The sequence below is a fragment of the Rattus norvegicus genome, chromosome 16 (assembly GCF_036323735.1).
Source record: "Rattus norvegicus strain BN/NHsdMcwi chromosome 16, GRCr8, whole genome shotgun sequence".
Taxonomy (NCBI): domain Eukaryota; kingdom Metazoa; phylum Chordata; class Mammalia; order Rodentia; family Muridae; genus Rattus; species Rattus norvegicus.
The window spans coordinates 79699681-79727624 of NC_086034.1; the positions used below are offsets into that span (position 1 = coordinate 79699681).

At 39.1% G+C, this 27944-nt stretch overlaps 1 protein-coding gene across 2 annotated transcripts in view; it reads left to right on the top strand.

Moving 5' to 3' along the window:
• The window catches only part of Csmd1 (CUB and Sushi multiple domains 1), a 1600162-nt gene that overhangs the window by 779132 nt on the left and 793086 nt on the right, over positions 1–27944 (top strand). For both annotated transcript variants that reach the window (XM_039094737.2, NM_001037327.2), the window contains exon 4: positions 21068–21262. In XM_039094737.2, coding sequence (XP_038950665.1) covers positions 21068–21262 — 195 coding nt within the window. The remainder of the gene's footprint in view (positions 1–21067; positions 21263–27944) is intronic.

Genomic DNA, 27944 nt, shown 5'->3' on the forward strand with positions numbered 1-27944 from the left:
GGAGACAATCGTAATTTTCATAACATAAAAATTAGACCATAGACATACAAAGTTCATAATTACTGGGCAAATATTAATTTCTCTTTATACTCTAGAAGAAATACCAAGAGGGCAGTCACTTTGGTTTCTGGACATAGAGTTCTTGTTTATTCTCACTAAGAATAAGGATGGGGTCAGAGTCACTGTTAAGGGACCCCTGCCATGCAGAATCCGTATGTGATGGAAACACCCAGGTGTAGAACACAGGAGAGCGTTCAGTCTCAGAAGTCAGGCCCTTTCCCTAAGGCAGTATGAAGCTACAGTAACTGATTAATCTCACTGTTCCCATTGCAGGAGAAAAGACTTTGCTGCTGAATACTTTACCAGTCACCCATATTCTCCAAGGGATGTCTGACACTTTTTTTTGTTATCAATTCCTACAAAATCCATCTGTCATTTCATTTTACCTCTAAGAACCATTTACATCAGTGGATGTTAAAAGCTACAAAACTTATTTGGGTATTAAAAATAATAGGAATTTTGCCTTCATCCCGGCCTTAGCCCACAAAAGACACTTAGGCATTTTATCTTTTAAGGACCATGCATGCCTTTTTTATTTTCTGTCTGAATGCATATACATTAACAATTTATTTTTATTTTAGAATCCCCTTGTGACACTTTATTATGTATTTTTAGATTAGTCTTAATCTCCAAACTGTAAATACTAGTATCAGTTATCATTTATACTTTTTAATGCGCCCTAGGGGAGAATTTTCAGCTTAGCATAATTTTATCCCTGTAACTTTCCATACCTAAAATATGCTGCTGGAGAATTGAAAATTACCCCACAGTGTCCCCAGTGGACCCAGCTCTATGGTGTCAGTCACTCTGAGGTCAGCCTAGGGTTTCTCCATGGAGAACGAGTAGAGAGTATCCTCTTTGTACAGCAGATAACCTGTTAAGGAAAGCAGAATCAAGCTCATGTGAGAACTATACATAACTCACAAGTGTCACATCTTACAAAAAGAAAGGGCTGCTACCAGGAGGCCACCAAAGAAGACTATGTTTGCTAAAGAGTTGAGGATGGTCCGACCATCACCAGAGACCATTAATGCTTTAATGCTATTCGAAGAAGCCTCTGTGTAAAAGTGGTCCTTTCTTAGTCAGTGAAGGTGGGTGTACTGTAATCCTAATGGCCTAGTTTGCCACACAATTTCAGTTTTGCCATTAAGAGGGTCTTATTGTCCGCCATGCCAGGTACAGCAGCTGATGATGGACGGTTGGCTTGAAGGTGACTCTACTCAGGAGGGTTTGCTGAAACAAGCCCTTTGGAGAATGCATGCTTGTCCTTGAGCTACAACCAGAAATACTGACTTGAGTTCTTGGTGCCTTTTTTTGAAGCATTGACAGATTTGTAAAATGTAATACAAACAGTGTTTTCGACAAGTGAGCTTTTAGATGGTAAAAAGAGTTAGCTGAGAATGTTCCCACTCTGGTAGGCTTGTCACTGGGGATCCAGCTGTGGATCAATTACTAAGTGCACATTATAAATTGTGTTAGTCTATATATTTCGCTTTTACATTTCTCTGTGTATTTAGAGAACCCTGTGTCATCACTCTCTCCATAAATTCATTTGACTTTTGCTTTTTTATTCTGAAAAAGAAAAGTCTTTTAATTTGGCTGTGATTTAGCACAATTGCATGAGGTAATTGCACCATGAAAGGTCCATATGGACTTGATTAAGATAAATTAAGCTAATTTAATAAAGCAGATTATAAAATTGTCCTACTGCACATAAATGCTATAATGAAAATGATTATTTAGTAATGGAAAATTTAAGAATTTTTTTCTTAAATTACCTGTAGTTTTCTAAAACTAATGGTAAATGCTAAACTGTTATGACTTACGAGAAAATGCAGTTATCACGCATCTCTTAAAGATCATGGCTGCTTAAAACGTCTGTAAAGAGGCAGATTTTGTGTAGATTTTATTACTGGATTTAATTTCTTATCTATTATCCACTATTAAAGTAATTTCAAACCAACTAATACCATAATAAATAATGTAGCAAGCTGCATTTGAAGTCTTTTTCAACTGTATAGACCACTTAAATGGGAAAAGGGACTTTTATGCAGACAAGTCAACAACTGCACATTAGTATATTATTGAAAAATAATCTAAATGTAGCTGTATATTAGAGAAGAATTTCACAGAGTAAGTCCATTAAAATACACTTTTCTTATTCAAACACCAAAAATGAGTATCCATAACCCTCATTGTAGGATTAATCGTTTGTCTATTTTTATTCAATCTGGTTCTAAGACATAAGAACCTACGGAAAAATATTGGCTGAAGAAAGCCAGAAAAATGAGGCAAAAAATAGAATCTATGTAACACGTTTGCACAGAATAACAAACAGTTTCCAAAATTCTCCTCAGCTCCTTCCAAATTTCTTTTTCTTGGCTTCATTAAGCATGACCTTGCCCTTCTCTGACTAAGCCTCTGTCGTCACAGCTCTCTGATTTGTGTGTATCTCTTCAGCCAGATTCCCCCAATTGTTCTTGTGAAGCTATTTTGGTCTAGCTTTACATTCTTGTCACCTATTGCTACTTCTTTTGAAATAATTGTCATGATACTTCATTGAACTGTTCTTTCTTAACATTTTTTTAGACATAGAGGCCTTGATGTGTTTGTGTTGTGCCAACCTCTAGATGATGATGGTGACAGATCATGAAAGGCCATGTGGGTACCTGAGTAAACCATGCTGTCAACAAAACGAGCTCCTCACAGCATAACACTGCCTGGTGACAGTGCCAAGAGGGTGTCCACAGGCCTTATATCTTCTGGGAAAGCCATTGAGTTTGGTTTAGATTTTATAACTTGCGAGGGGAAAACAGGATTTTAAGGATCCAGATACAGAGAAAGTTTATGCCTACCTGTGGAATAGGACAGTTTCTGACATCAGCCCAGCCCCTGAATTCCTAACTCACAGTGTTACTATTACTTTTGTCTTCCACAGAAAAGAAAGGTTGTTCCCTCACTCACACACATGCTGGGGGTCACAACATGCAGGTGTAAAATACCACCATATAAACCCTTAAATACTCACCTTTAATATATATATACATATATATATATTATATTATACACACACACACACACACAAATAAATGAGTGAGTATTTGGTATGAAGCTGCTTCAGGCCTATTTTCAGGTTACTTTTCAGCAACTCTATGGAGCACAGGCTCATTTCCTTACTGTATATTTAATAAATAATAAATAATAATAAACCATATTTCCCACAGTTAACAAGAACTGAAATGGTGTGACTATGTAATGTGTGGTACACACTAAAGCATGCCTATTAGCCAGAGCTCCAAACTAATGTGAAAAGTCTACATCTTCTGAGGCAAAGCAAGTGTTTTCTCTGAAAAAGATGCAATGTGGTTTGTATTCCTTGCGGGTACTTCTCATGTCTGCTTGCCCTAATTAGGGGTTCAAGAACCACACTGAGAAGGGGTGGGGAGAATGCACATCCCTGTCTTCTTTCTAATTTCAGTTGGAATCCAGAGGGTGGGGAGAGAATACACTAATGAAGTTCTTCTGTCTTTATGTATTTTTGCCTTCACTTGTGTTTGGATGTCAATAATGGACGCTAAAGTCAACTGATCTTTTACTGTTTGTCTGCTGTGAGAGAATGCCACATGCCTGTAGCAAAGGAGGTGGCTCTATGGCTGCCTGTCCTCACATATTTTCAAAGTCTCCTGGGGACAGTCAGACTGCTTTCTTCTAGTATGAGAATGAGATTGATTTTTCCAAAAATACGTTGTCTGCGGAGCAAAAGTAGACAAGATAAAATAAGGAGAAATTGGCTGTCATTTCCCCAAGTCATTTAGCGCTTGAAATAAGGAGTTATCCTACAAATTTTGTAAAATCTGTCCTCAACAAAATAGTAATGTTTTATCGTACGTGTTTTATTGTATGTAAAATTCAGAATCTAACCTTCAGGGTGGTGTTATAGGCAAACTGGATGCTCTGGATGCATATCACCATTGTAACATGTAAAAACACTAATTTGGGTAGAACACCATTATTTTACAGTATAGAGTTATACATAGGGATGCTGAGGATGGCAGCTCCCCTCTATACACTAACCACATTACTTGGAAATGTTCTGATCTGAGAGAGTGTCTCTCTTTTCTGCCTTTATCGTTACAAACTCGAACTCATGATTACTCTGGAATGTAAGTATTCCTGGATAAAGAGTGTGCTTTGTATTAATTCTAATTTCAGAAATCTAGTTTTCCTGGAATGGGGGGGTGGCACACTTGAAGTTTCTATGATTTGATTTTCGAAAGCTTTGATACAGATTTTGTGTACTATTGCTATGTCTAGATCATGGCCCTGTGAGCAATGTCTTCCTAATGTATAAACTTAGTTTTCTGTATTCCTCAGCCTGGTATTCCATAGCTGGACCACACCGACAAGTGTGGTCATTGTACCCACTGACTCCTGTTCTCACCAGTCCTACAGCTCAAGCATCCTCTCCCCATGTCCCTGCCCAGCTGACACATTCCCTTTGTTGTCTTTTGCTATTTGTTTTGTACAGAAATCTCTTCTGAGATCTTAGCATCGCCCCCCCAGCCCCCCCATAAAACCTATGTGAACTACTGTCAGCCCTTCCTGGCTCTTCAGGACCAGAGGTCATGCTATGTCTGTCCCCATTAGCTTCATACACAGGGAAACATTCATACATCGAGTGTTCAAACTATGACAGTAAACTTTAAGTTACATGCTGTCCGGTAGAGAAAGTACAATCTTGCAAATGACAAGATAAATTGATGATTATTTTGCTTCTTATTCCCATGGTAGTATCATCATAGATAAATGCATGAACGTTAATATTATGCTAAATATTTCATCGAAAATTATTCTGACTTTAACTATGTATGAAGTTCTTCACTAGAAATATTTTCCAAAATCCATCTAAAGCATTTAAACCCTTAAATTAAAAACTGTAATTTATATTATATAGAGAAAAAATTTAAAAATGTAAAATTTTATGAAAATTATTCATTTTTCGGGAATATTCATTAAGCTTGGACATTATTTTTATACCCAAGTCTATTTTAATTTGATAACCAACTTCAAGCTCCCTAAATATGTCATGTATAATTTTTGCTTAGCAAAACTTCATCATGCTAAGAATTGGGAAAAAAGCATTTATACTTGGATGAATTCTGAGTTTTTATGATTATATTGCCTGGATATTCTACATCATTAACAAAGATAAAATGAAGAGAATAAACTCGAAGTCATAGGGTGATGTCACCCAGAGTTCCTATGCCTACCTTTTCTGTTTCTCATTCCAGAAGAAGGAGACTTTGTGTTCCTCATCCACTTCTCTGTATGTGAGCTAAAGGTCTTAACCCCAGGACCATGTTTGTCTGTGTGTGTGTGTATGTGTGTGTGTGTGTGTGTGTGTGTGTGTGCGCACACGCGCGCGCACGGGCGCGTGTGCGCGCTCGTGCATGTGTGACATATGCATGTGTAGCATATGTATGTATATATCTGTGCAGATGTACGTGAGTGTATGCATGGGTGTGTGTGCCTGTGAAGTATGCATCTGTATGTGTAATGAGTATGCCTGTGTGCTCATGTACAAAGGTGAGAGAAGGATGGCAGGAATTTTACACACTCACTCTGAACCTTATTCCATGGAGACAGGACTTCTTTCAGAGGCTGACGCTCCACGTTTTAGCTAGACTGTCTGTCCGGCTACAAGGATCCTCTCTTCTCTTGCCTGTCATAGTAGGGTTACAGATATGTGTTGTAACCATTCTGGGATTTTTATGTGGGTGTTGGGGGTTTAATTCATGTCCTTAGGCTTGTGCAAGAAGCACTCTTAACTCCAGCCATCATGTTGATCTGCCATGTTCCCACTATGGTTAGTAGTGATTAAGCATCTCTCTCTCTCTTTTTGTGTCTCTCTGTTTCTCTTTCTTTCTGCCTCTCTCTGCCTTTCTGTCTCTCTGTGTGCCTCTCTGTGTCTCTTTGTGTGTGTGTGTGTGTGTGCCTGTGTGTGTGTGTGAGAGAGAGAGAGAGAGAGAGAGAGAGAGAGAGAGAGAGAGAGAGAGAGATACCGAAACTGAGACTGGGATAGGGAGAAGGGAGAGCGGAGGGGGAAGGGGAGGGCAAGAGGAAGAGAAAGACTTCATTTCCTTGGAACTTGGAACATAGACAGTTTGATTGACCTCTTGACCCCATCTTTATCTGTTTACCTCTGATGTCACCCCTCCATCTTAGACCTTCCCTAAGTCAAAAGACACTGTATTTCCGACTGGAGAGAATGAAAGCTCATAATTTGAAGAACACAAAGACAACGTGCAGAGTTGTTAATGTTTACTAATGAAGTACATTTCCCTTCTGGGCATAATTAGGTTGGAAATGACAATTACCATCCCATGGAAGGAATCTTTAATGGTAAGATTTCTTACTAGCCAATTTAGGAATTTATCAAATTTGTTGTCTGTCAAGTCAGTGGATTAATTAATGCTTAGTGCATTTATTTGACAAGTTCTACTGGCTAGTTATTACATACAAGGCTCTCTGTGGAACTGATGAATTAACAGGGGAATACCACACATCCTGACACCATGGGTCCTGGAAGCAAGCAGATGTGATGAGACAATGGAGTTGAAAGCAGAAGTCTCCTGCACTGTGCATGACCTCAGACATTGTTGAAGCCTGAACAGAGGAGAGGGGCTGACGCTCTGGTACCTGGGATGACACGTGAGGTTACGCAAGAAGGGAGAGTTCCAGTTTCCTTTCCATTGCTATCATAAATATCCTGACAGAAAGTAAGAGAGAAAGGGTTTTAGCTTACAAGTCCAGGTCAGTGTCCAGGGCAGTAGTGAAGCCCAGGTACCAGGATCTGGTCACATTATATCCAGTCAAGAGCAGAGACAGAGGGATGCACCTGAGCTGTATATTTGTTTTATAAGGTTGCTTTCCACCTATTGGCTATTTTCAACGAAAATGATTGCAAAATACACATCATTCTGGTTTCAGGATTGGGTGGGTTGAAGAGTTCATAATTTAAGATTAAAGTTATGCCTTGACCTTCAGGTGTAAAACCTGATTACATGAGGATTCACATAGTAAGTTTGGTTACATTGTTCTCTTAAAGGCAGATTAAACTATAAAACAGGCTGAGCATGCAGTATAATAGCCAGTTAACTACAGGAACTCAAATGATTGCAATGAGTATTAACTATGTGCTGTGAGATCTTTCAAAAGCTCATTCTTTGGGGGGGTTGAGATATTTTTATAAAAGTGCATTGATTACTATACAACATTTTAATCACTATCTATGCAATATAAAAGGAATGACACTTTTCAGTGTTCAATAGTTTGTAGTATTTACATAATGTATTACATATTGTATATTATACACTGCATTATATAATATATATTATCTACTAAATCTTATATGACACGTGATACATGACACATTATATATTATAAAATGTCTGTTGTACATATTATATTTTATATTATGTATATTATATATTATATATCATATTATAGAGACTGATAACATCAGTTTATCGTGTTTGCTAATCTGAGTCAGTTGGTAGTCAATAAAATTTCTTACGATGTAAAACTCTGTTAGTATTTGTATAAAGAACTCCACAGAGCTAAGAGTAGATCCAGTAGTTGAAAGCACAAGCTTCTCTTACAGAGGACCTGGATTGGATTATTAGCATACATCTGGTGACTCATGGCCACCTATAACTTTAAATCCATGGCATCTGGTGTTCTCTTCAGGCTTCTGAGAGAAGTGAACTTACATGTCCAGAGGAAAAATAACCATCAATGCAAATGAAAAATGAATAATTATTTTACAAAACAATTCTTGTTCAATGCTATATTTTTTCCAATATAATAATTTGAAGGAGAAGAAGAAGAAGAAGAAGAAGAAGAAGAAGAAGAAGAAGAAGAAGAAGAAGAAGAAGAAGAAGAAGAAGAAGAAGAAGAAGAAGAAGAAGAAGTTGTTCATATACTAATATGCTAACTGGAACATGGTCAAACTCGCAGTGGCCAGCTCTTTAAAGAGAATTGGGTCATTCCCCTGTCAGAATCAATCTATTGTGAAGAGTCACATATCTATGCTGTCAAATAAATAGAAGAAAATCCCTTTTTGGGGGACATACACTATGGACTACAGATAGGTTATTAACTATCAATTTTAGAACACTGTTGATCAAATGAATCCAAGTGTCTACATTTTCTTTCCTTATTGTGTCACTGACACATTGTGGTGCCTCTAACATGATCTATGCTGCCCTAACCAACACAGTGCTAATATTCAGTGTCTAAATGCTTTAGTTTGTAAAGTAATTACGCTATTTGGTCTCTTTGTTCTCTAAAATAGCTGTGGGATCACAACTGTCTAGAGAAGCCTTCCCTGAACCGGTGGAAAGAGCACCGTTTGCCATCAGGAAAAGAGGAATTGGGGGTGGGGTTGTCCCTTCAGGCTCATCCTTCCAGGTTCTGTCCTTCGCTTCTAAACAGGAGAGTATCACTAGCAGCAGGGAAAATATCCATAAGTAAGAAACATGGAGTCGGGATAAATTCCCTTGGAGTAGCACAGGGACCTCTGAAATCGATGACAGTTCACCAATGGGAAGTGAGTGAATTATTGGAGGCATTGATTTGGTCTCTGGCAACTTTATAAAATACTAGTATTAAGTTTAAGACTATAAACTTTTAATAAACATTTATGGGACTAATGAATACAAATAGATTTCTGTCCTATGAAAAAAGGTTATCACAACCACAAGAAGTGATTTGTTCTCCCTTCTTGGTCCTCCAACTAAATGGCAGGTGACTGGATCCATATCATCTTATGTGGAGAATGGACCCCTCAGATCAAAATCACGGTTGTACAGAAATTCCTGGAGTTTTCTTTAGACACCTAAAGATAGACTCTTTTTTTTTAATATAGACTCTTTTAGTGTCCCTTAACCTTCTACATCCTAGAGTCCCTTTTTATCTGGATAGCTTCTTTGTGGTTCATTCTAATATCCCATCTCTGTCCTTTCTTCTTAGCATTAACAAGGATGGTAAAAAAAAACTTGAAGAGACCCATGTCCAAGCTCAACACTTGTAGAAGGAAATCTCTGTAGAATGAAATTTTGCAGCGTACACCCTTCAGTAGAGGAAATACAGGAAGATTCTGTGTACATTTTAGGGTCTCTGTTTCTATGTTTATTTAAAGATAAAAGTATCATTTATTTTATTTGTTATCCATGTCTAAGAGACTGTTTCACTCTCATGGACAGACACATCACACCATTTGAATCTAATGAAACATATCATATGTCACTCAGGCAGAGGCAATTATGAATACTGGCACTGCTAAGCTCTGATGCTGTTCACACTAAATTCTAACCATTAGCTGAACAGATTTGGCTTTCTGTGACTCTTGGTAATAACTTCATGGTAATAACTATGGCCTAGGATTTTACTGACTATACTAGGCAAATCTGTGCCCCTAACTCAGCATATGTTTTCAGTATTCAGATCTCACCAAGTCCTGTTTACTCTCTCACATGGGTTCCCTCAAAGGTTTGGTTGTGTCCATTTTGAAAGAATAAGGGCACTTTGACTATAGCCAACGTCTGCCTTCCTGATATTCCCTCTGTCTTCCAGATGATCCTACCATTTCTCTTATACCTCATACCATAGCATGTTTACCTTCTTTAAGTCTGTGGATACTTGCATGGGAATTGGAGGGATGGTGAATACGTAGTTATGTGTACATGACTCTACTCCAAGCTGCTGAATCAAAGAATCAGGGGCACTCAAGACTTGGATTTCCCATTCCTCTTACACCATATGGTAATGAAATAAACCTTGGACTGACTGTCCAAGAGTTGAGATACACCTAAGTATGAGGTAGTGACCATCATGGAAACCTTCCTATGAGGACTTCCTTCTCATGGTTGAAATGAATCATAGGTGTGGACATAGATCCCAGGTAAGGCTGACTTCTGGGCAAACTTCTTCCAGTTTAGTATGTCAGGATTCTAGCAAACTAGCCTTGAAGACATCCACTGAGCAGTAGTTGATGGTCTCCTGATCCAGGATAAAGGGTGTCAGGAGTCTATGATGACTAAAATGACCATCATCAGATGCTTTTAACTACATGTAAGAGTTTGGACTATACAGGCATTTGACATAATTAGATAAAACTACACGAAGTTGGCACAAATGGAACCATCTCTGTAGGCATGACAGATACTCCGTGGAATCATTGTTGACATTCTATGGCACACTGCCCCGCCTCCATCTATTCCTGGCACTTCTTAGTCATACCTTCTCTTCAAGACACTTGTAAGCCATCATAACTACCAGCTATTTGTTTTTACTGCTCACTCTATATTCCCCTTTCCCCTGATATTTTGTTTTAATTCATCAAAAGATAAGAATCAAATCCTTACTCCATGTTAACCACCTCCATCCCAGCCCCTCTGATGCTCACCAGTCTCGTGTATTTCTGAGGGAACTCAGAGGCATTAGCTACAACATAGGTTGTTCTGTGGATCACATTTTCTGATTTCTCAAAATTTCACCCTGTGCTAGGTCCAAAGGCACAGAATTACACTGACAGCACATTCCCTTCATGCCTGTGAGAACTGTGGGTACTGGAAAAGTGAGTACTTCAGTTTTGTTTTCTTATTTAATTAAATTACGCTGTAGGATCACATCCACCCTCTGAGCCCAGGCCCACATTGAGATGCCTAGCCTATGTAATAGTCTGATTCTTTTTTCTTTTTCTCCCTTTTCCCTTCCTTCTCTACCTTCTTCCCTCTTCTCCCTTCCTTTCTCCTTTCTTCCATCCATTCCTTAATCCTCTCTTCTGGTAGCTTATTTCATTGTATTTCTTCCCTTTCTCCAAAGTTGAATTCAGTGCAGTGCACTTCATAGTAAGGTGAAGTCCACTCCATGGAGGAGGTTTCTAATGTATTAGTCTGACTCAATCCTTGGTTCATTTTCCTTCACCAGGTAAAGCATCCTTGTGAGTAGAATTGTGGATCAATTTAAGACTGGTGTGAACATGATTTTAAAGTTAATCTCAGAGTTGTTGAAGTCTCTCCTGAGATCCAGGACATTTGAAAGTGGTGCCTTCTGTGTCTAAGGAATGAATTCAGGACTATACAGCCTGTTGGCCTTCCCAACAGATGTTGTTAGCTCACAGGAACTCTGATCTTCAGAGAACCAAGTAAACAGACACAGTTTCACCTTCTATGGTGGGATTGGCATTCATTTTCAAAGATACTTTTCTAATCTCTCTTTTATATTTATACTTTTCAAACTTTAAGTTTTGAGAAAGAGGCCACTGTCACATCTCCTGTGTTTAGGATGCTCTCACTACTCCCTCACTGTGCAGGATGGGAAATGGCTCGCTTGTCTTTTTGTACACACTGTCAGTGAGCCCCTGAATATGTTTTATTAATACTTCATTGAAAATAACTATCACTGTGGTTACCTCAGGGCAAAACTTGAACATAAAGTTTGATGGAAATGGAGCCTGTGCAGGAGAGTCTGGCTCTCTGATCTCTCTACTTCCTGATCTCCAGAACCATCTTCTGCAGTTTGAAATTAGAGTAACCAGATCTTCCTGGGAGCCCTGGGTTCAGCCAAGCTAGTGCATTGTGACATTTTTACCTTTTACTGTGAAGTTTAAGGAATATTAGATATTTTTCATCCTGATTCTGTGTCATTTGTTCTGTGTTTTGAGATGATGAAATGCTCTTTGGTTGGTGGTTCAGACTCTGAGAACCCCAAGAGTCCAGGTTAGTTTATTCTGTTGGTCTTCCTGTGGAGTTCCCATCTTTTTTGAAGCCTGCAATCCTTTCTACAATTCTTCCTTAAGAGTCCCCAAGCTCTATCCAGTGTTGGGCTGTGGGTGTCTGTATCTGTCTGAGTCAGCTGTTGTGTGCAGCCTCTCAGAAGACAATGTGTTCCTGTCTGCAAGCAAAATAGAGTGTCATTAATAGTGCTAGTGGTTGGTGCTTGCCCATAGGATGGGTCTCAAGTTGAGCAGGTTATTCATTGGCCTTTTATCCAGTCTCTGCTGCCTACCTCATGCTTATGTTACTTGTAGACAGGATAAATCCGAGGGCAGGACCTAGGCCTCCCCATTCATATTTAGCAGATGTATAGCTTGACCCTCATGATGTGGGTCCTGAACAACTGGAGTAGGGTCCATCCAAAAGCTCTTGACTGTATATAGGATATGTTGTACTAGATGGGTTGCCTTGTCTTGTCTCAGTGGGAGAGGAAGTGCCTAACTTCACAAAGACTTGAAGTAGGGGGACACCCAGGGGGACACACCTCTCACTCAGAGGAGAAGGGGAAGGGAGATGTGAAAAGGATTGCGGTAGGGGATTACTGAGAATAGGGCAGTGATCTGGATGTAAAGGTAGTAAGTAAAAGGAAGAAGAAAGAAAGAGAGAAAGAAAGGAAGAAAGAAAGAAAGAAAGAAAGAAAGAGAGAGAGAGAGGAAGGAAGGAAGGAACGAAGGAAGGAACGAAGGAAGGAAGGAACGAAGGAACGAAGGAAGAAAAGTAACAGGATGCATGCTACTACCAATGGGTCTGATTCACAGAGTTAAGCAAACATTTGAACTTCTGAGATTCCAGTTGGGGCTTGTTTGTTTTTGTTTCTCCTACATGTGCCCATCACATCAGCTCTTTCCATTGTATTTCATGCACATCTTCATATTGACACAGTTCTCTGTTTGGACTGAGCTGGCTCTGGAGACAGTGTTGTGTGATCTAGCCTGCCTACTCTCTCCAGAGAGTAAACATTCCCAAGTGAGCATCTTTGGAAATGATAAGACAAAAGGTTTTGGAATGTTGAGAGAACTTCCAAACAGGAAGTACTGAAAAGAAATATTGACAAACTGCAAGTAGTTTTATGGAGAACAGTGCCTGACCTGCCTTCAATATCTTACGAACTCCTCTTTTCTGCCTTTCCTTCCTTCTCCTCCTCCCTCCTCTTTCTTCCCCTTCCTCCTCCATCCCTCCCCTTTTAATTCCTTCCCTACTGTCTCCCTCTCTCCATTTTTCATTACTTGTTGTTCCTATTTTATTGTAGAAATCCAATGTAATAGCTTGATTGGCATCTTTTTTTTTATAATCTTTATATCATGCCTTCAAAATTCCTATCTAAGCATAACTTTCAATGCTCAATGCTCTTTACTACTTTGATATGTTGTTCTGTTATTTTCCTTTGACCCAACTGCATTCTAATATCCTCTTGACTGTGGTTTTAAGTGTTATTTAATTACAAATGTGTGGGTGAAGCCATGCAAACACCCCACACTCTGACTATCTCAGCAAGATCCTGTCAATTACTAAGAGATCACTGTGGGAATCCCCAAGCATAAACTGGTTCTATCTCTTCTCTTTGAGGTTCTGCTTGGTTCGAATAAGTGGTCTGCCAGATTTTTGTTGGGCACACATACTATTGTGCCCTGTAAAGAATTTCATGCATTTATCTTGATTCAGTGACTCTGTATCCCTGCTCATGTTCTTTGCGCAGTACCTTTTTCTATATGTTAGTAACATAGCTTGCAGTATTCAGTTACTTCATGAAGGGTGTCTCCCACTTTCACTGTTGCCTTCTTCTGTCTCTACACTTAGACTGTAGTGTTGAATGCAGTGAGGTTCTATACTCTTACCCAAATCTCTAAACTTCTAAATATTTATTTTATGTGAGTTAGTGTCTTCATGCATTGTGAGTACCAAATGTGTGTAGAGACCTGAGTAGCCAGAAGAGAACACGGGTTCTCCTGAAACTGGAATTACAGATGTGGTAGATAAACTTCCTGATAAGGGTGGTGAAGACTTGACCTTGGCCTCCAGTCCACCACTGCAGTCAAGTCTCTGCATCTTACCTGAGATGGTTATAACTTTAGCTTTCATATGACTATTAGGACAGTTTATTGGATCCTTCTGGCTTTACCCTTTTATCTGTGTTTTTTACTTTCCTGCATTTTCTTCCTATCTCATTTCTTATAGACTCACATTTTATGGTTGCAATGTATCGGCTTTGCTCTTTTGTTAGCTATGATTTTGTTCTGTTGTTACTTTAGGACTGCCTGTTGCATTCGTACCTTTCATCCTCTGCCCTGCTTTGGTGTGGTTTAGTTTTGCTTTGCTTTCTTGACGTTGTGTATTTTCTTCTTTTTGTGTTTGTAGTTTTTAGTTGAGACAGTTGGAAATTTATTTGGATGGGTAAATGCTAGATATTTTCTATCCCCTAACTATCTTTAATCTACATTTGAATGAGACTGCATGCATGGAACAGTGGGTGTTTACACTACACATAGTGTGTCTTAGAGTGGATACAGGGTATGGCATTGTGAATATAGTTGCTCCACCAGAGTAACTTTTCCATATGCCTCTTTATTGAGGTTTTATAAAAACTTGAATCTAGATTAATTTTTGTGGCATTTATGATAAGAAAGGCAAAGTTACAGCTAGCTTCAGATTCATGACACTCAGACAGAATGTGCCTTCAGTCGGGAGAGATAAAGAGGTTCTTGTGAGTTTCAGCTGGTTAAACCAGAGCACAGAATAACATTTACCCATTGTTTATGCCAGCAAATGTGGTAATCAGCTTTGTGTCACTGTCATTTGACACATGGCAGACAGCCTATAAAGAGGAAAGGGGTATTTTGACTTATGGTTTTAGAGGTATCTGTCTATAGTTTTCTGACCCTGTTGCTTAGAGCCAGCAGGGAGACAGAATTTTATGATGTGAGTATGTGATGTGGGGAGCCTGTTTATTCTGCAGAAACCTAGAGCAAGCAGAAGCCTACTGCCCAATAACTCCTGATCAAGGATTACCCCCAGTAACCCACTTTCTTCTCCCTAGGATCCACCCTTTAAGCTTGCACCAGCTCAGATCGTGCTAACGAATGTGAACAAACTTTAATGCATGGCCCCTTGGGGATGTTTCAAATACAAACTAGAGCAAAGCCTTAAGTTTCTTTCTCTCTCCCTCTCTCTCTCTCTCTCTCTCTCTCTCTCTCTCTCTCTCTCTGTGTGTGTGTGTGTGTGTATAAATGACAATATAGATCAAAAAGCAGTATATACCATAATGTGTTTCCAATATTATCAATTATTATTAGTCAAGGGAAAATAAGCATCAATATTGCAAAATAAGGTTATAGATTTTTTTATACCTTCCTCAGTAATTTTAATAACTGTATTCCATCTTAAGCGTCAGTCTGTTGTGACAAACTTTTAACAGGTTTGTGTATATAAAAAATATTCCAAATTAGGAACTGAGAGTTGGTAGAATGTACAGAATGATATACCATACAGAGCAACCTGCCACCGACTGAATCCCAAGACACTACAATGGGCCTTAGAATTTATTCAGACTTGGAAAGTGGGAATTAGACCATAATCCACATCAAGGAGTAGGTCTCTTGGGAAGAAATTCAAGTGCCTGTCAGGGCTGGGATGCCTGTAGCACACTGTGCTAATTGACCATAAGCATTGGCCTCTGCTGTTCACCCCACTCAAGACTAATCCTTTCATTCTGATATAACCAAACTTTACCGCTCTACCTGAGCAGGCATATCATGCTCATGTCCACATAGCCTCATTGGTACTTAGGACTTTGCATTATGATATTATTTAGATGGTTCTTCTTGGTCCCCTTGGCTGGAGAGAAATTATGAGACGGGAAAACAGACCTTAGGAACCTCAGCCATCTTGTCATGATTCCACCCTGCTAGTATTTCTCTTTTTCTAGAAAGAACAGATGTCAGGCCTCGAGCTCTGAAAACCTGGGTTTTGGTATTATTGAAGACTACATAATTATATTCTATTTACATTTCTAAGGGGTCAATGGGAATGGATGAGAAACTGGCTCTAACCCACTGCCTACAGGCAAACACTTAATGTCTCCAGTGTGCTTTATTAAGTGGCTATTTGAAGATTATTTATTTATTTATTTATTTATTTATTTGACTTAAGATAAGAGACTATCAGGAAGGCAATGTGTGTACAAATTTCTGCACAAATCCCTAAGGATCCAGTTTCAGGATAAAAGCATCTAATGGTCTCATAAGGCCCCAATCATCGTGCACAGTCTGCTGAAGATGCCACCATTCCTCTGAGAATTTCAAACCCTACATGTTAGCCTTGTGTTCCGTTCATTAATGAATATTAATGGTGAATTTTCATGTACTAGCAGACTTTCACTTTTCTTTGGGCAGGGATTTAATATGACACCCATTTAATCACTTAAACAGTTGGGTTAAAGGCTTGATGTGATAGCCAATTAAGTCACTGAGTTGTGACCATATGTGCTTGCCAAATCAGAAGCCTTACAGTGAGAAATTCTGCAGCATAATTAGAGTGACAGCCCATGTTCCCAGTCCTGGGTGTTAACTCCCCAGCTGTCTGATGGAATCCTGCCCTGGAGGTTGGGGCGGGTTGAGGGAGCCGTGCCTACAATGCACAGTGACTTTAAGGTAATTCTTCCACATGACCAAATGCTCGCCCTGTGTAGAATTCTCATACTACAAAAACCTCTGTCTTGGAGTCCCTATGGGACAGGGGTCACTTTATTCAAGCAAGGATTGGGAAGGATTAAATGAAGATTTCAAGTCAATTCTGTAAGAGTTTGCTAAAGGCTTACTGTACTCTTGTTTCTGCAGATGTGAAAAGACTTTTACCAACTTCAGGGAAAGTGTCAGAGAGAGTAGGGTTTTTTTTTCTTATTGGATATTTTATGTATTTACATTCCAAATGTTATTCCCAGTTCCCACCTCTCTTATTCCCCTGTCCTGCTTCAAGGAGGATGCTCCCCTCCTACCCATCCACTCCCACCTCACTGCCCTGGTTCTCCCCTACACAGAGGAAAGGAGCCTCAGAGGACCAAGGGGCAAACTGGCAGAAGTAATAATTGGTTTGAATAGAATTGATCTTAATTTGTTTTCTTCAGACACTACATTTCTCTATATTGGCTACTTTCACACGTTTGGCCTTAAATATTTGCATGGACTGGATATCATTAATCCCTTTTATTTTATAATTCTACAACTTTTATGAGATTGACAGTGGTTTAATAATATGAATGGTTTTGCATTGTCATTGTTTGTAAATCTCACTTTAAAATTAAGAATTCAGAAATAAAATAAAATTAGCTGAAAATAAGTATTCTCAACCACTATGTCTCAGATATATTACATTACACTGTTTATCAAAGAGTTTGATTTTCAGTCACTGTACTTACTTTACTGTAAAATTCTTAAAATCATTTTAGCACCCTGATGCCTAACTGTGTGTGTGTCTGTGTGTGTGTATGTGTGTCTGTGTGTATCCATTATTACAGATTGAGAACATGCACTGCATGTCAGCCATTAGATTTGTCATTCATCTGCACTAATGAATGCTAAAGCAAGAGCGTGCTGAAGGGGGGCCTGTTCTGCCTCTAGACATTTCATACATAGAAGCTAAATGTCTTCTTCCCATGTCAATCAATTTGCACCCAGCAGAACCATTCTCATCTGTTTACAATCAGCTTCATAACAGGGTCAGAAGAAACAGATATTTGCAGATTATGCGATCTGCTCCAATCTTCACACCCAGTCTGTGAAGCAAACAGACAGAGCTGTTTTCACGGAATAAACAACTACGAGGAATTACAAAGGAGACTGGAGACAACCTCCATCTCCCACTTCCCCCGTCCTTTGAAATGGTGTCTGGTCTCACAAAGATGGCAGTTTTTAAAGATTCGGTTTTCAAATTCCACTTTAATCAAGTGTCAAGGTGTAATGGTGAAGGCCACCCCCATATACAGGAACAAAGAGAAAGGTATCGAAGGGTCTTCAGAGTAGAAGAAATAGAACTCTCCCACTTCCTGCCTAAGAAACTCTGTTGGCACCAAAAATACCCACCTCATAACTCTGTAGTTCCATAGACAGAAATGCATATACACAGACACCCTCACACTCACTCTGCTCCCTCACACTCCACTCTGCCCCCATATATAATACAAATCACCCACCCATACATTTATATTATATTTACATATATGATATGTACATTCAAACATAAATGCATCATATATATATGTGTATATATCACATGAACATACATATCACACGCACACAAACACACACGACTCCAGAGGCTTGTGAATTCTGTGCAATTTCCGAGAACCTTGTCTACCTCTTCTTCACTGAAGAATTGTGTTACATCAGCTTTTTTGTATACTAGAGAGTGATAGTACGTGTGCATTTGAAGTCTATTTTCAACAGTAGAACCTATGCAAATGTTGAGCAGATTGCCCTTATCTCCAGAGTGGGGCGTTTGATTTCCCTGCCAGTTGCAATTCTCCTTAGTAAGTCCAAGGCATTAATGTATTTGATTTAATAACACTTGTCTTTTGGAAAACAATTTATCTGGACACACAGTAAGTATGTTAGTTTTAGCAAGAAGTACTATTAGGAGCTAATTAAACAGTAATTATCCTAACAGCAAACAATGAATTTTCTGCAAATAAGGCATCAGTAAGCCTTCCAACTTGAGTCTCTGTCTGGCTTGTTTCATATGTGCTGTGTGCTCCAGGCTCAGTAGCACTGAGTAGGAACAAATGACAGAATGGTATGTGTACCACATTTTCATTTTATACTTAGAATCCTCTCTATCATCATTGTCATCATTGTCGTCATCATCATGATCTGGTTGCATGTACATATTGCAGCCTGTATATGGAGGTCAGAGGACACTTTCATGGAGTCAGTTCTCTATTTCAGCCTATGTTTGTTTCCCAGTGGGTTAACTTAGCTCCTCTGGCTTATGAGACAAGTATTCTTACCTGCAGGTCCTTCTTTCCAGCCCCACTCCTCATTATCTTTTGACCCGTTTACTGGTTTGTGCACAACTAGGTTGCTTCTGTGTCTTGGCTGCTGTAAATAGTGTTCCCATCGAGTAGGAGGCCATTCTTGTCCCATTGTCTCTGATTTCTTCTCCTTCTTCCCCTTGTCCTCCTTGTCAATGATGCCACTTCTGCATTCCCTGGCAATTCTACATTTAGTTTTGGGCGGAATTTCATGATTCTTTCTACAATGGATTTATTCATCTACATCTAGACCCACAGGGGATAAACATGTTTGTCTTCCCAGTAGTGGTTATGGTGGCCTCCTCACATACATTCATTGGCTTAGAGAAAGAAATGTTTCACTGTGGTTTGGATTTACAGTTCCTGCAGTGTCTGAAGCTGAGCCTTTTCTTCAAATGCCTCTTGGCTGTAAAAAACAGCATGAAGGATGAGGCCAGTTCTAAATTTTCTTTCTGTGAAGGACAGCAAAGTGGACATCTGACTTACTGAAATGTAAGCTTACTTACTTAAATGAAATATTTAAGCTTCTAAACATTTTATAGTTTTTTTTAGACTGTAGTATTTGTGAGTAGTTGCTTCGTTACTATAAAGGTACTATTAACCACCTATGAATTCACATTTCCTTTCTAAATATCCCTGGGTAGTCTAGTTTATGTTATAATATTCATGTTAAAATAAACATACTTAATAAAAGTCATTAAAACACACACACAAGCATGAAGTGAATACAAAAGAAAATAATTTATTCCTTTGTAAATTGGTTTTTATTTGAAAATATTTTTAAAATAGTAGGTCTCTTAAAATATCTATTTCACAGAAAGCACTGAATTCCTGGTGGGATGTCTAAATTTAAAGGAAAACTATGGAGCCTTCTCTTTCTTATCCTTTCCACCAAGTGGTATCAATGCCATCCAAAACAGTGTATTTTGGCCAGGGATAGCAAATCACTTGGACAGGGCCCCATGCAGGTGAATTGGGTGAGAATCTTTCATTGTGAAAAGAAGACTCCAGAACAAACAGCCTCAAGAACCTAACTTTGAACTGCAAATCATTAAAGCATTTGCTTTGGCCACCCAAATAGAGTGAAGAGAGCTGAGAATGCCCAGTGAGCAGACTCTAGGGCAGGGTTCTAAGAACAGCACCATTTCTCAAGTTGATGGCTGGAGTGAAATTCTTTTGTTTATTCTTTAGTGCACATCTTATGTATGAAACATGGGTTGGATACCAATTAGTGATATGAACCAAAAGTGGTACTGCTGGTGGGGTCTGAAAACAAATAATGTGTTGGTTACTGGTCAGTAATGTGTATCAGGTGTGGTGCTGATGCTGAGAATCAGCAGTGATTGTATACTGTTTAGTGATGTGTATCAGATGTGCAGTATTGGTGCTGAGAATAAGGATGTACTAGATACTGTCGAGTAGTGTCTATCAGGTGTGTAGTGCTGAAGCTGAGGCCTAGGAATAAACATGGGTTGGATACTGTTTAGTGATGTCTATCGGGTGTGTGGCACAGATGCTGAGAATAAACATGCATTGAATACGATTTAGTGATATGTATCAGGTGTGGTAGTGATGCTGAGGTCTGAGGATTAACATGGATTGAATACCATATCGTGATGTGTATCAGGAGCATGGCACTGACGCTGAGGTCTGAGACTGCACATAAATTAGATATTAGTGATGTGTATTAACAGGGCACTGCAGCTGCAGTCTTGAGATAAATATAGACTGGATATCAATTAATGATGTAGATAATCAATTAATGATGAGGCCTGAGCTAAAAAACACAATGGCATGGATCTGTACCCCAGCTCAGACATTTTTCTCTGGTTTTGGTTCTTCCTGCCTCACGTGAAATCTCGTTACTACCAACATAATCTAGATCTCTTCTGGAAGACAAACATGAATAGAATTATTCCTTTCACCAAATGCATTTGTTTGCACTTTCCAAAAGTCATTATCAAATTGTGGCAGGGTGGATGTTCGAAATTCCAAACGCATTTTCTGTTCAGCTCCTAAGTGCAGTGATCTATTTTTCTATTGCACGAACTTGCTGATTTTAGTAGGCCAAGCATAGTGCTTATTTTATGATATAAATGCATCTCCTTGGAACATTTCCTTCAATTTCCTTTTCTCCCTCCAACAGTTTTACCTAGTCACACGTGTGGAAACCCTGGGGAGATACTGAAAGGAGTTCTCCATGGAACGAGGTTCAACATAGGCGACAAGATCAGATACAGCTGTCTCTCCGGCTACATCTTGGAAGGTCACGCCATTCTGACTTGCATCGTCAGCCCAGGGAATGGTGCATCCTGGGACTTCCCAGCTCCTTTCTGCAGAGGTAGGTTTATGCCCTGTGCCTCTGAGAAGGGAAGCCTGAGCCTGGGGAGTGGCTTTGAAACTGACATTCGCAGCTTCATATCTAGTTCAAGGGGGAGCATTGGGCAGTGTATCCTTTTATCCACCATATAAGATGCAACGTGGAAAAAGCAAAAACAAACAAACAAACAAACAAACAAAAAAACATGTTAAGACCTTAGACCAGCAAGCCTACCGTTAGATCTTATATATCCATATTTCTTCCTTTCAGAGATGTCCACATTTCTATTTATAGAGTCAGCTTGGTTAAGTTTCCTAATCACACATGAATTTCTTCTTCTTTCGTTTAGCTTTTTCATCATTACTTTATTTCTAAATCCTCACATTCATAGTGATCCTCCTGTCTCAGGTTCCTGAGAGCTAGGATTTCAGGCAGGAGCCACTGTACTTGCATTGTTGTGTCTTATCTTGTTTTGTTTGTTTGTTTTATCTTATGCTCCCTTGTTTATCCATTCCACATTAATATTTAAAGGTGATTAAACAATTCAATCTCCTCTTCTAAAGGCTCTTCCAACATTCTGCCATTTGACACAAGGTAACCACAGAGCAATGAACCATGTTTCTGTGAGTTGGTGCCTTTTCCTAGTCTCTGTCATGTCCAGCCTCTGCGGTGGGATTATTTTACTATCACTGTATTTGAGAAAGAATTATTAAATCCTGGACTGGGGGTTTCTAAGAAAGGCTCATCTTGTTGATTTAGAAATAAAAGAGCAGGTTAATAGTTATTGAAGTTTTAATGAGATGTCAGGAAGGCAGTCCCATGGTTTAAACTCACACTCACCCACTGGTGTAAATGTTGATATCTATTTATCAAATAATGCAAGAAAAGTTTGCTGAGCATGCTGGCCAACTCCATTGATCCCAGAACTTGGAAGAGAGATAGAAATATCAAGGTTCAAAGTCATCATCTGCTACGTATTTTGACATCAGCTTGGGCAATCAGAGACTACTATCTCAAAAATAAATAAGTAAATAAAACAAAAGTTTGCTCAACCAAATCTAACTTTTTACCCATGTTTGTCTGGCAACAGCTTTTACTCCCAATCATTAAATCCATACACATGTTTTAACGCATCTTATTATCTAGCTATTTGTGGGTCAAATGTTGGAGTCTCATGAACACTCTGATGCTAAAGATTTTATGGGGGCAGCTTCCTAGCTCTCAAGTTAGTTTGGAATGGTCAGTTACTATGGCCCAGGGTTGCTTTCTCAATGAATCTCCAAAGAGGGGTGACATAAAAGACCCATGTCACAGGTATAGAATCTAAGAGGGCATGTAGGAAAGTGCTCAGGCCCAGGCACATGTTCAGAGTCCAGAGCTGGGATTTAGCACCTTTAAAGTTGTTCCTTATTTCTGGAAAAATTCTTATATGGCTGTTATCTTCTCTCCCACGTGTCTAGCAGTCTTCCCCAATTGTTTATTTTCTCTGGGTGTTCCTAAAGTTAATCACACCTGTTTTATGTTCTTACTGCTGTTCATAATCTCCGTCTTTCTGGTGTCACAATGAGCATGCCATCAGGATCCAGAGTCAGCAGCCTTTCCTTATGCTTTTCCATGGCTCTCTTGAATAACTGACCCCCCTTGAAAGACAGTGTCATCATCCATTGTAATGTCCTGAAGTTCCCTTCCTTCTCCATCCATCCTTCCCACCATGGTTGGCATGGCTCACTCTGGTGAACTGAAAGTTAATAATTTGTTCTTCCAGTCATTCCCTACACACTTTAAACATCAAGTTCAGCCATGTTTTATTTTCTTTCAAACATTTCTTTCTACCTTCATCCTCACCCACACTATATCATCTTAACAGCTTCAATTAATAAAAAAATAAAGTTTTATGTTGTAATTATTTATTTTGTTACTCCTTCAGATGTTAGTTAATGTCTAAATGCTACTCCTACAATAGTAGGAGAACTCATCTCAGCCTTGAGAACCAGGAGTTGAAATATGCAAAACAACCCTGAGATTTCACCTCACACCAGTGCGATTGGCTAAGATCAAAAACTCAGGTGACAGCAGATGCTGGCGAGGTTGTGGAGAAAGAGGAACACTCCTCCATTGTTGGTGGGATTGCAGACTGGTAAAACCATTCTGGAAATCAGTCTGGAGGTTCCTCAGAAAATTGGACATTGAACTGCCTGAGGATCCAGCTATACCTCTCTTGGGCATATACCCAAAAGATGCCTCAACATATAAAAGAGACACGTGCTCCACTATGTTCATCGCAGCCTTATTTATAATAGCCAGAAAATGGAAAGAACCTAGATGCCCTTCAACAGAGGAATGGATACAGAAAATGTGGTACATCTACACAATGGAATACTACTCAGCTATCAAAAACAACGAGTTTATGAAATTCGTAGGCAAATGGTTGGAACTGGAAAATATCATCCTGAGTGAACTAACCCAATCACAGAAAGACATACATGGTATGCACTCATTGATAAGTGGCTATTAGCCCAAATGCTTGAATTACCCTAGATCCCTAGAACAAACGAAACTCAAGACGGATGATCAAAATGTGAATGCTTCACTCCTTCTTTAAATGAGGAAAAAGAATACCCTTGGCAGGGAAGGGAGAGGCAAAGATTAAAACAGAGACTGAAGGAACACCCATTCAGAGCCTGTCCCACATTTGGCCCATACATATACAGCCACCCAATTGGACTAGATGGATGAAGCAAAGAAGTGCAGACCGACAGGAGCCGGATGTAGATCGCTCCTGAGAGACACAGCCAGAATACAGCAAATACAGAGGCGAATGCCAGCAGCAAACCACTGAACTGAGAATAGGTCCCCTATTGAAGGAATCAGAGAAAGAACTGGAAGAGCTTGAAGGGGCTCGAGACCCCATATGTACAACAATGCCAAGCAACCAGAGCTTCCAGGGACTAAGCCACTACCTAAAGACTATACATGGACTGACCCTGGACTCTGACCCCATAGGTAGCAATGAATATCCTAGTAAGAGCACCAGTGGAAGGGGAAGCCCTGGGTCCTGCTAAGACTGAACCCCCAGTGAACTAGTCTATGGGGGGAGGGCGGCAATGGTGGGAGGGTTGGGAGGGGAACACCCATAAGGAAGGGGAGGGGGGAGGGGGATGTTTGCCCGGAAACCGGGAAAGGGAATAACACTCGAAATGTATATAAGAAATACTCAAGTTAATAAAAAAAAAAAAAAAAAGAAATATGCTTGCTTGCTTTCTGCATTAGAATTTACCAAATCCATTGGAAATTTTCTGTTTATACATGTTCATTTTTTTCTCATATTGTCCTCAGCCATCTGTTTTTTTTCACTAAATGTCTTTACCAATTCTGCAGCTATAAATTGTATGAAGTCAAAGTGGATATAACAAACTTTTCATATCTTTCTTGTTCTTCGCTCAAGTTTTTATTAATGCCTCACTTTGTCAAGGGAAACATGGTCTTCTATGTTATAGATAAACACATTTATAGTCATGGCTTTTATAATTCATGGACTGGGAAGAATTCAAAGTTTATAAAAAAACTAATAGGAGACACATACCACTTCTTATTGACTGGGATAACTCAATAATAAAGAAAAAAAATCAATGGTCTAATACTGATAAATATGAGGAGGTTGCATTTCCAGGAGCTGCATTAAAAAACAACCAAATAAACAGAAAACTCAGTGGTGTGGGAGAGCTGGGTTTTAAATGAAGTGAGTGTATTTTCTGATTCCCAAAAGTTCTGGCTGTTTAGTTCCAGAAATTGTCTGAGTCTGATTCCAGGCAATCTCAGTGCCAGTAACACTACAGTATTGGTTCACTGTGTCTTCTAGCCAGTACTATAAATTTTTACTTTTCCTTCCCACCACAAGTGTCTAACTGACAAGAGTAACACCTAAGTCTGTGGACCATATACACTTATGGAATGCTCTTCTCAGGAATTCCTGCAGGCATAGTGGGGTCAACAAATGATAAAGTGGATCACAGCAACTTGCAGGGGCCATTTCTTTTAGGCATGAGCTCAGGACTCTCACTTAGGAGCCAACATTACCTCATTCCTCATCTTAACCCATCACCTCTCCGTCCATCATCATCCTCACTCCTCTTCCATGGAAGCTGGACCATTTCCTTGTGCATACAGTAATGTGTCTTTAGGAACAAGAAATAACAGCGGGCATGAGGCTCTCAAGGCAATCCATAAAGGACACAATAGCCAGTGAAGCAAATGCTTTCTTAAATTGCCTTGCTTTTCCCTATTTCATAAATTATTAGATCATTTAGATACTACTGAACCCAGCATCCTCTGAGATCAAAGACCTTGGAAGGAAAAGAGGTTCATTCAAAAGTAGAATGCAGAATGTACAGCCCTGAGGTCTGAAGGAGTACAGGCTTATGCACAGGGGAAGAAACGAGGTAAATGCATTACTCAGATACTTCTTGTAGGAAATGAAACAGGTGGATCCCATGTGTGTCAATGCTATGCTACTGTTCTCTCATCATGGTTTCCTACATGTATGATTGCTCAGGCTATACATGGACACCAGAGGATCACATTTGATTCCACATCTTAGCTGTCAAGAATTGTACTGTGGAAAAATTGGCTACCAAATTAGCTCTCCTGGGAAATCATTAAACATCCCTTAAATATGTACCGTGTAGTGGAACCTCTGGGCAACATTTTTGCTATTATGAGAGCTTCAATCCTTCCTGTAGTGGATTTAATTTACTTCCCGAGCAATCATCCATCATGTGCACGGATTTCCTTTTCTCTGCATTCTCACTCTTGCTACTTTCAAGTTTATTTGTAATCTTCATTTATTAGCACAGTCTTTTGATAACAGTTATTCAAAGTGAGGAGAAACTACACCCTCTTGTAGTCAATATCGGTAGTTTTAAAATTGCTGTCTAGTGGTGTAGTCTCCCCTGTGGAAAATAACCTTTGCACTTGTCTGCCCAACTTCCACTGTCTCATTTATTATTATTATTATTATTATTATTATTATTATTAATGTTTTCTGTGTTTCGGGTGATGTATCTATTCTGGTGCTTTTCCCTTTCACATCGGTACTGTTATGGAAACAACTCCCCCATTCTTCAGAACATCTCACTTTATTCTTTACTATGAAGACCCTTCATAGTTTGATAGTCCATCTGTTCATTTTTGTTGTTGCCTGTGAATTTTTGGATCTTACCACAAGTATCGGGGCCAATACCAATGTCTTGAGATATTTATTCTGTTTCTGTCCAGAAGCTTCATCATTTCACATTGTACCTTTAGATTTTGTACTATCATCCCTAAATTTTAAAGCATTATTTCATTTTCTCATGGCTTATCTTGGCCCATATTCTTCCTGTGAGAGCTGAAACACATGAGATGTCAGAATAGAAGGAACTTAACTTGCAAGCAAATGCTGCTGAGCAGTAGAGTGCAGAGACAGCTTATGGTGAAAAGCACGGGCTGTTCTTGCAAAGGACCTGAGTTTGATTTCCAGTTCTCTCACGGTGGCTACAACTGGCCTGTAAATCCAGTTCTAGAAGCTCTGACCGTCGAATAGTGTACATATGTGGAATACATTTTCATGGACAGTGCACACACTCGTGAATAAAATATTCTATTGGAAATATAATAATCCACATTTACAAATGTTTGATAAGTGATTGATATATTATAAGAGATATAGAAAGATAGAACCATAGAGAAATAAAGAGGGAGAATATCTGGACCAATGAATGAGTTTCTTATTAATAGTTTTTAAAATTAAGCTAAGATACTTGCTATGAACTAGGCAAACATGACAGATGTGACTTATCAAGTGAACTGATAGCAATTAGTCAAAAGACTTAGCACCTGGCAGGGGGCTGAAAGGAACTTCACCAGTTCATGTCAGCATTGGTCAGGCTATAGGCAGCTGCTTCACTGTGTTGAATGGTCCGTCCACTGAACATGTCCTACTTTTACACATGAATGATGCCCAACACTGGAAAGAGCTCTTTATAGAAAGAAACAGAAGAGGTTTATTGCTAGCTTGTATTAGACAAAGACATCCAAAAATTTATCATGGGGTACACGGTCAATATTAATGACTTATGATATGTTTTATAATTTTCATATTGATTTCAAAATCTAGTATATTTTTTACAATAATTACATATCTGTATGCAAAATATGGTAGCTACATTTCAAGTTATCAGAGACACCTAAGCCAGTGGATGCTACACTGAACAGCTCAGAATTGCTGTCTTTATTAATTTAAGGACTTTTTTTTCTCTTGCATATTTTTTAACACATGATCTTCATCCTTAGCCCAGACTACAGTTTAACTAGCACTGATTACCCTGTCTCAGCTTCCTGGGATTACAAGTGTGAACCACTATGTTCAGCCTCCTATACCTGTCCTTATTCCATACAGAGTTTTGATGCTTTTTACCACAGATTAGCTTAATTCTAAGAACTGATAAGAAGATGGGTTAAAGGTAACAAAGTGGTCATGTGATGCGGGTTCTTTATCTAGTGAGAAACACTGAGGCCTCTTTGAGATGAAGGGAGCTTTGTGTACTTTAAAGTTAGTTTTAGCAAGAATTATACCTAAGAGTATTCTTTCATTGATGGAAGGCAATATGAAAAGTCTTCTTCTACAAAAAACTCATATTCCATTCTTTGGGGTGCATTCATATCC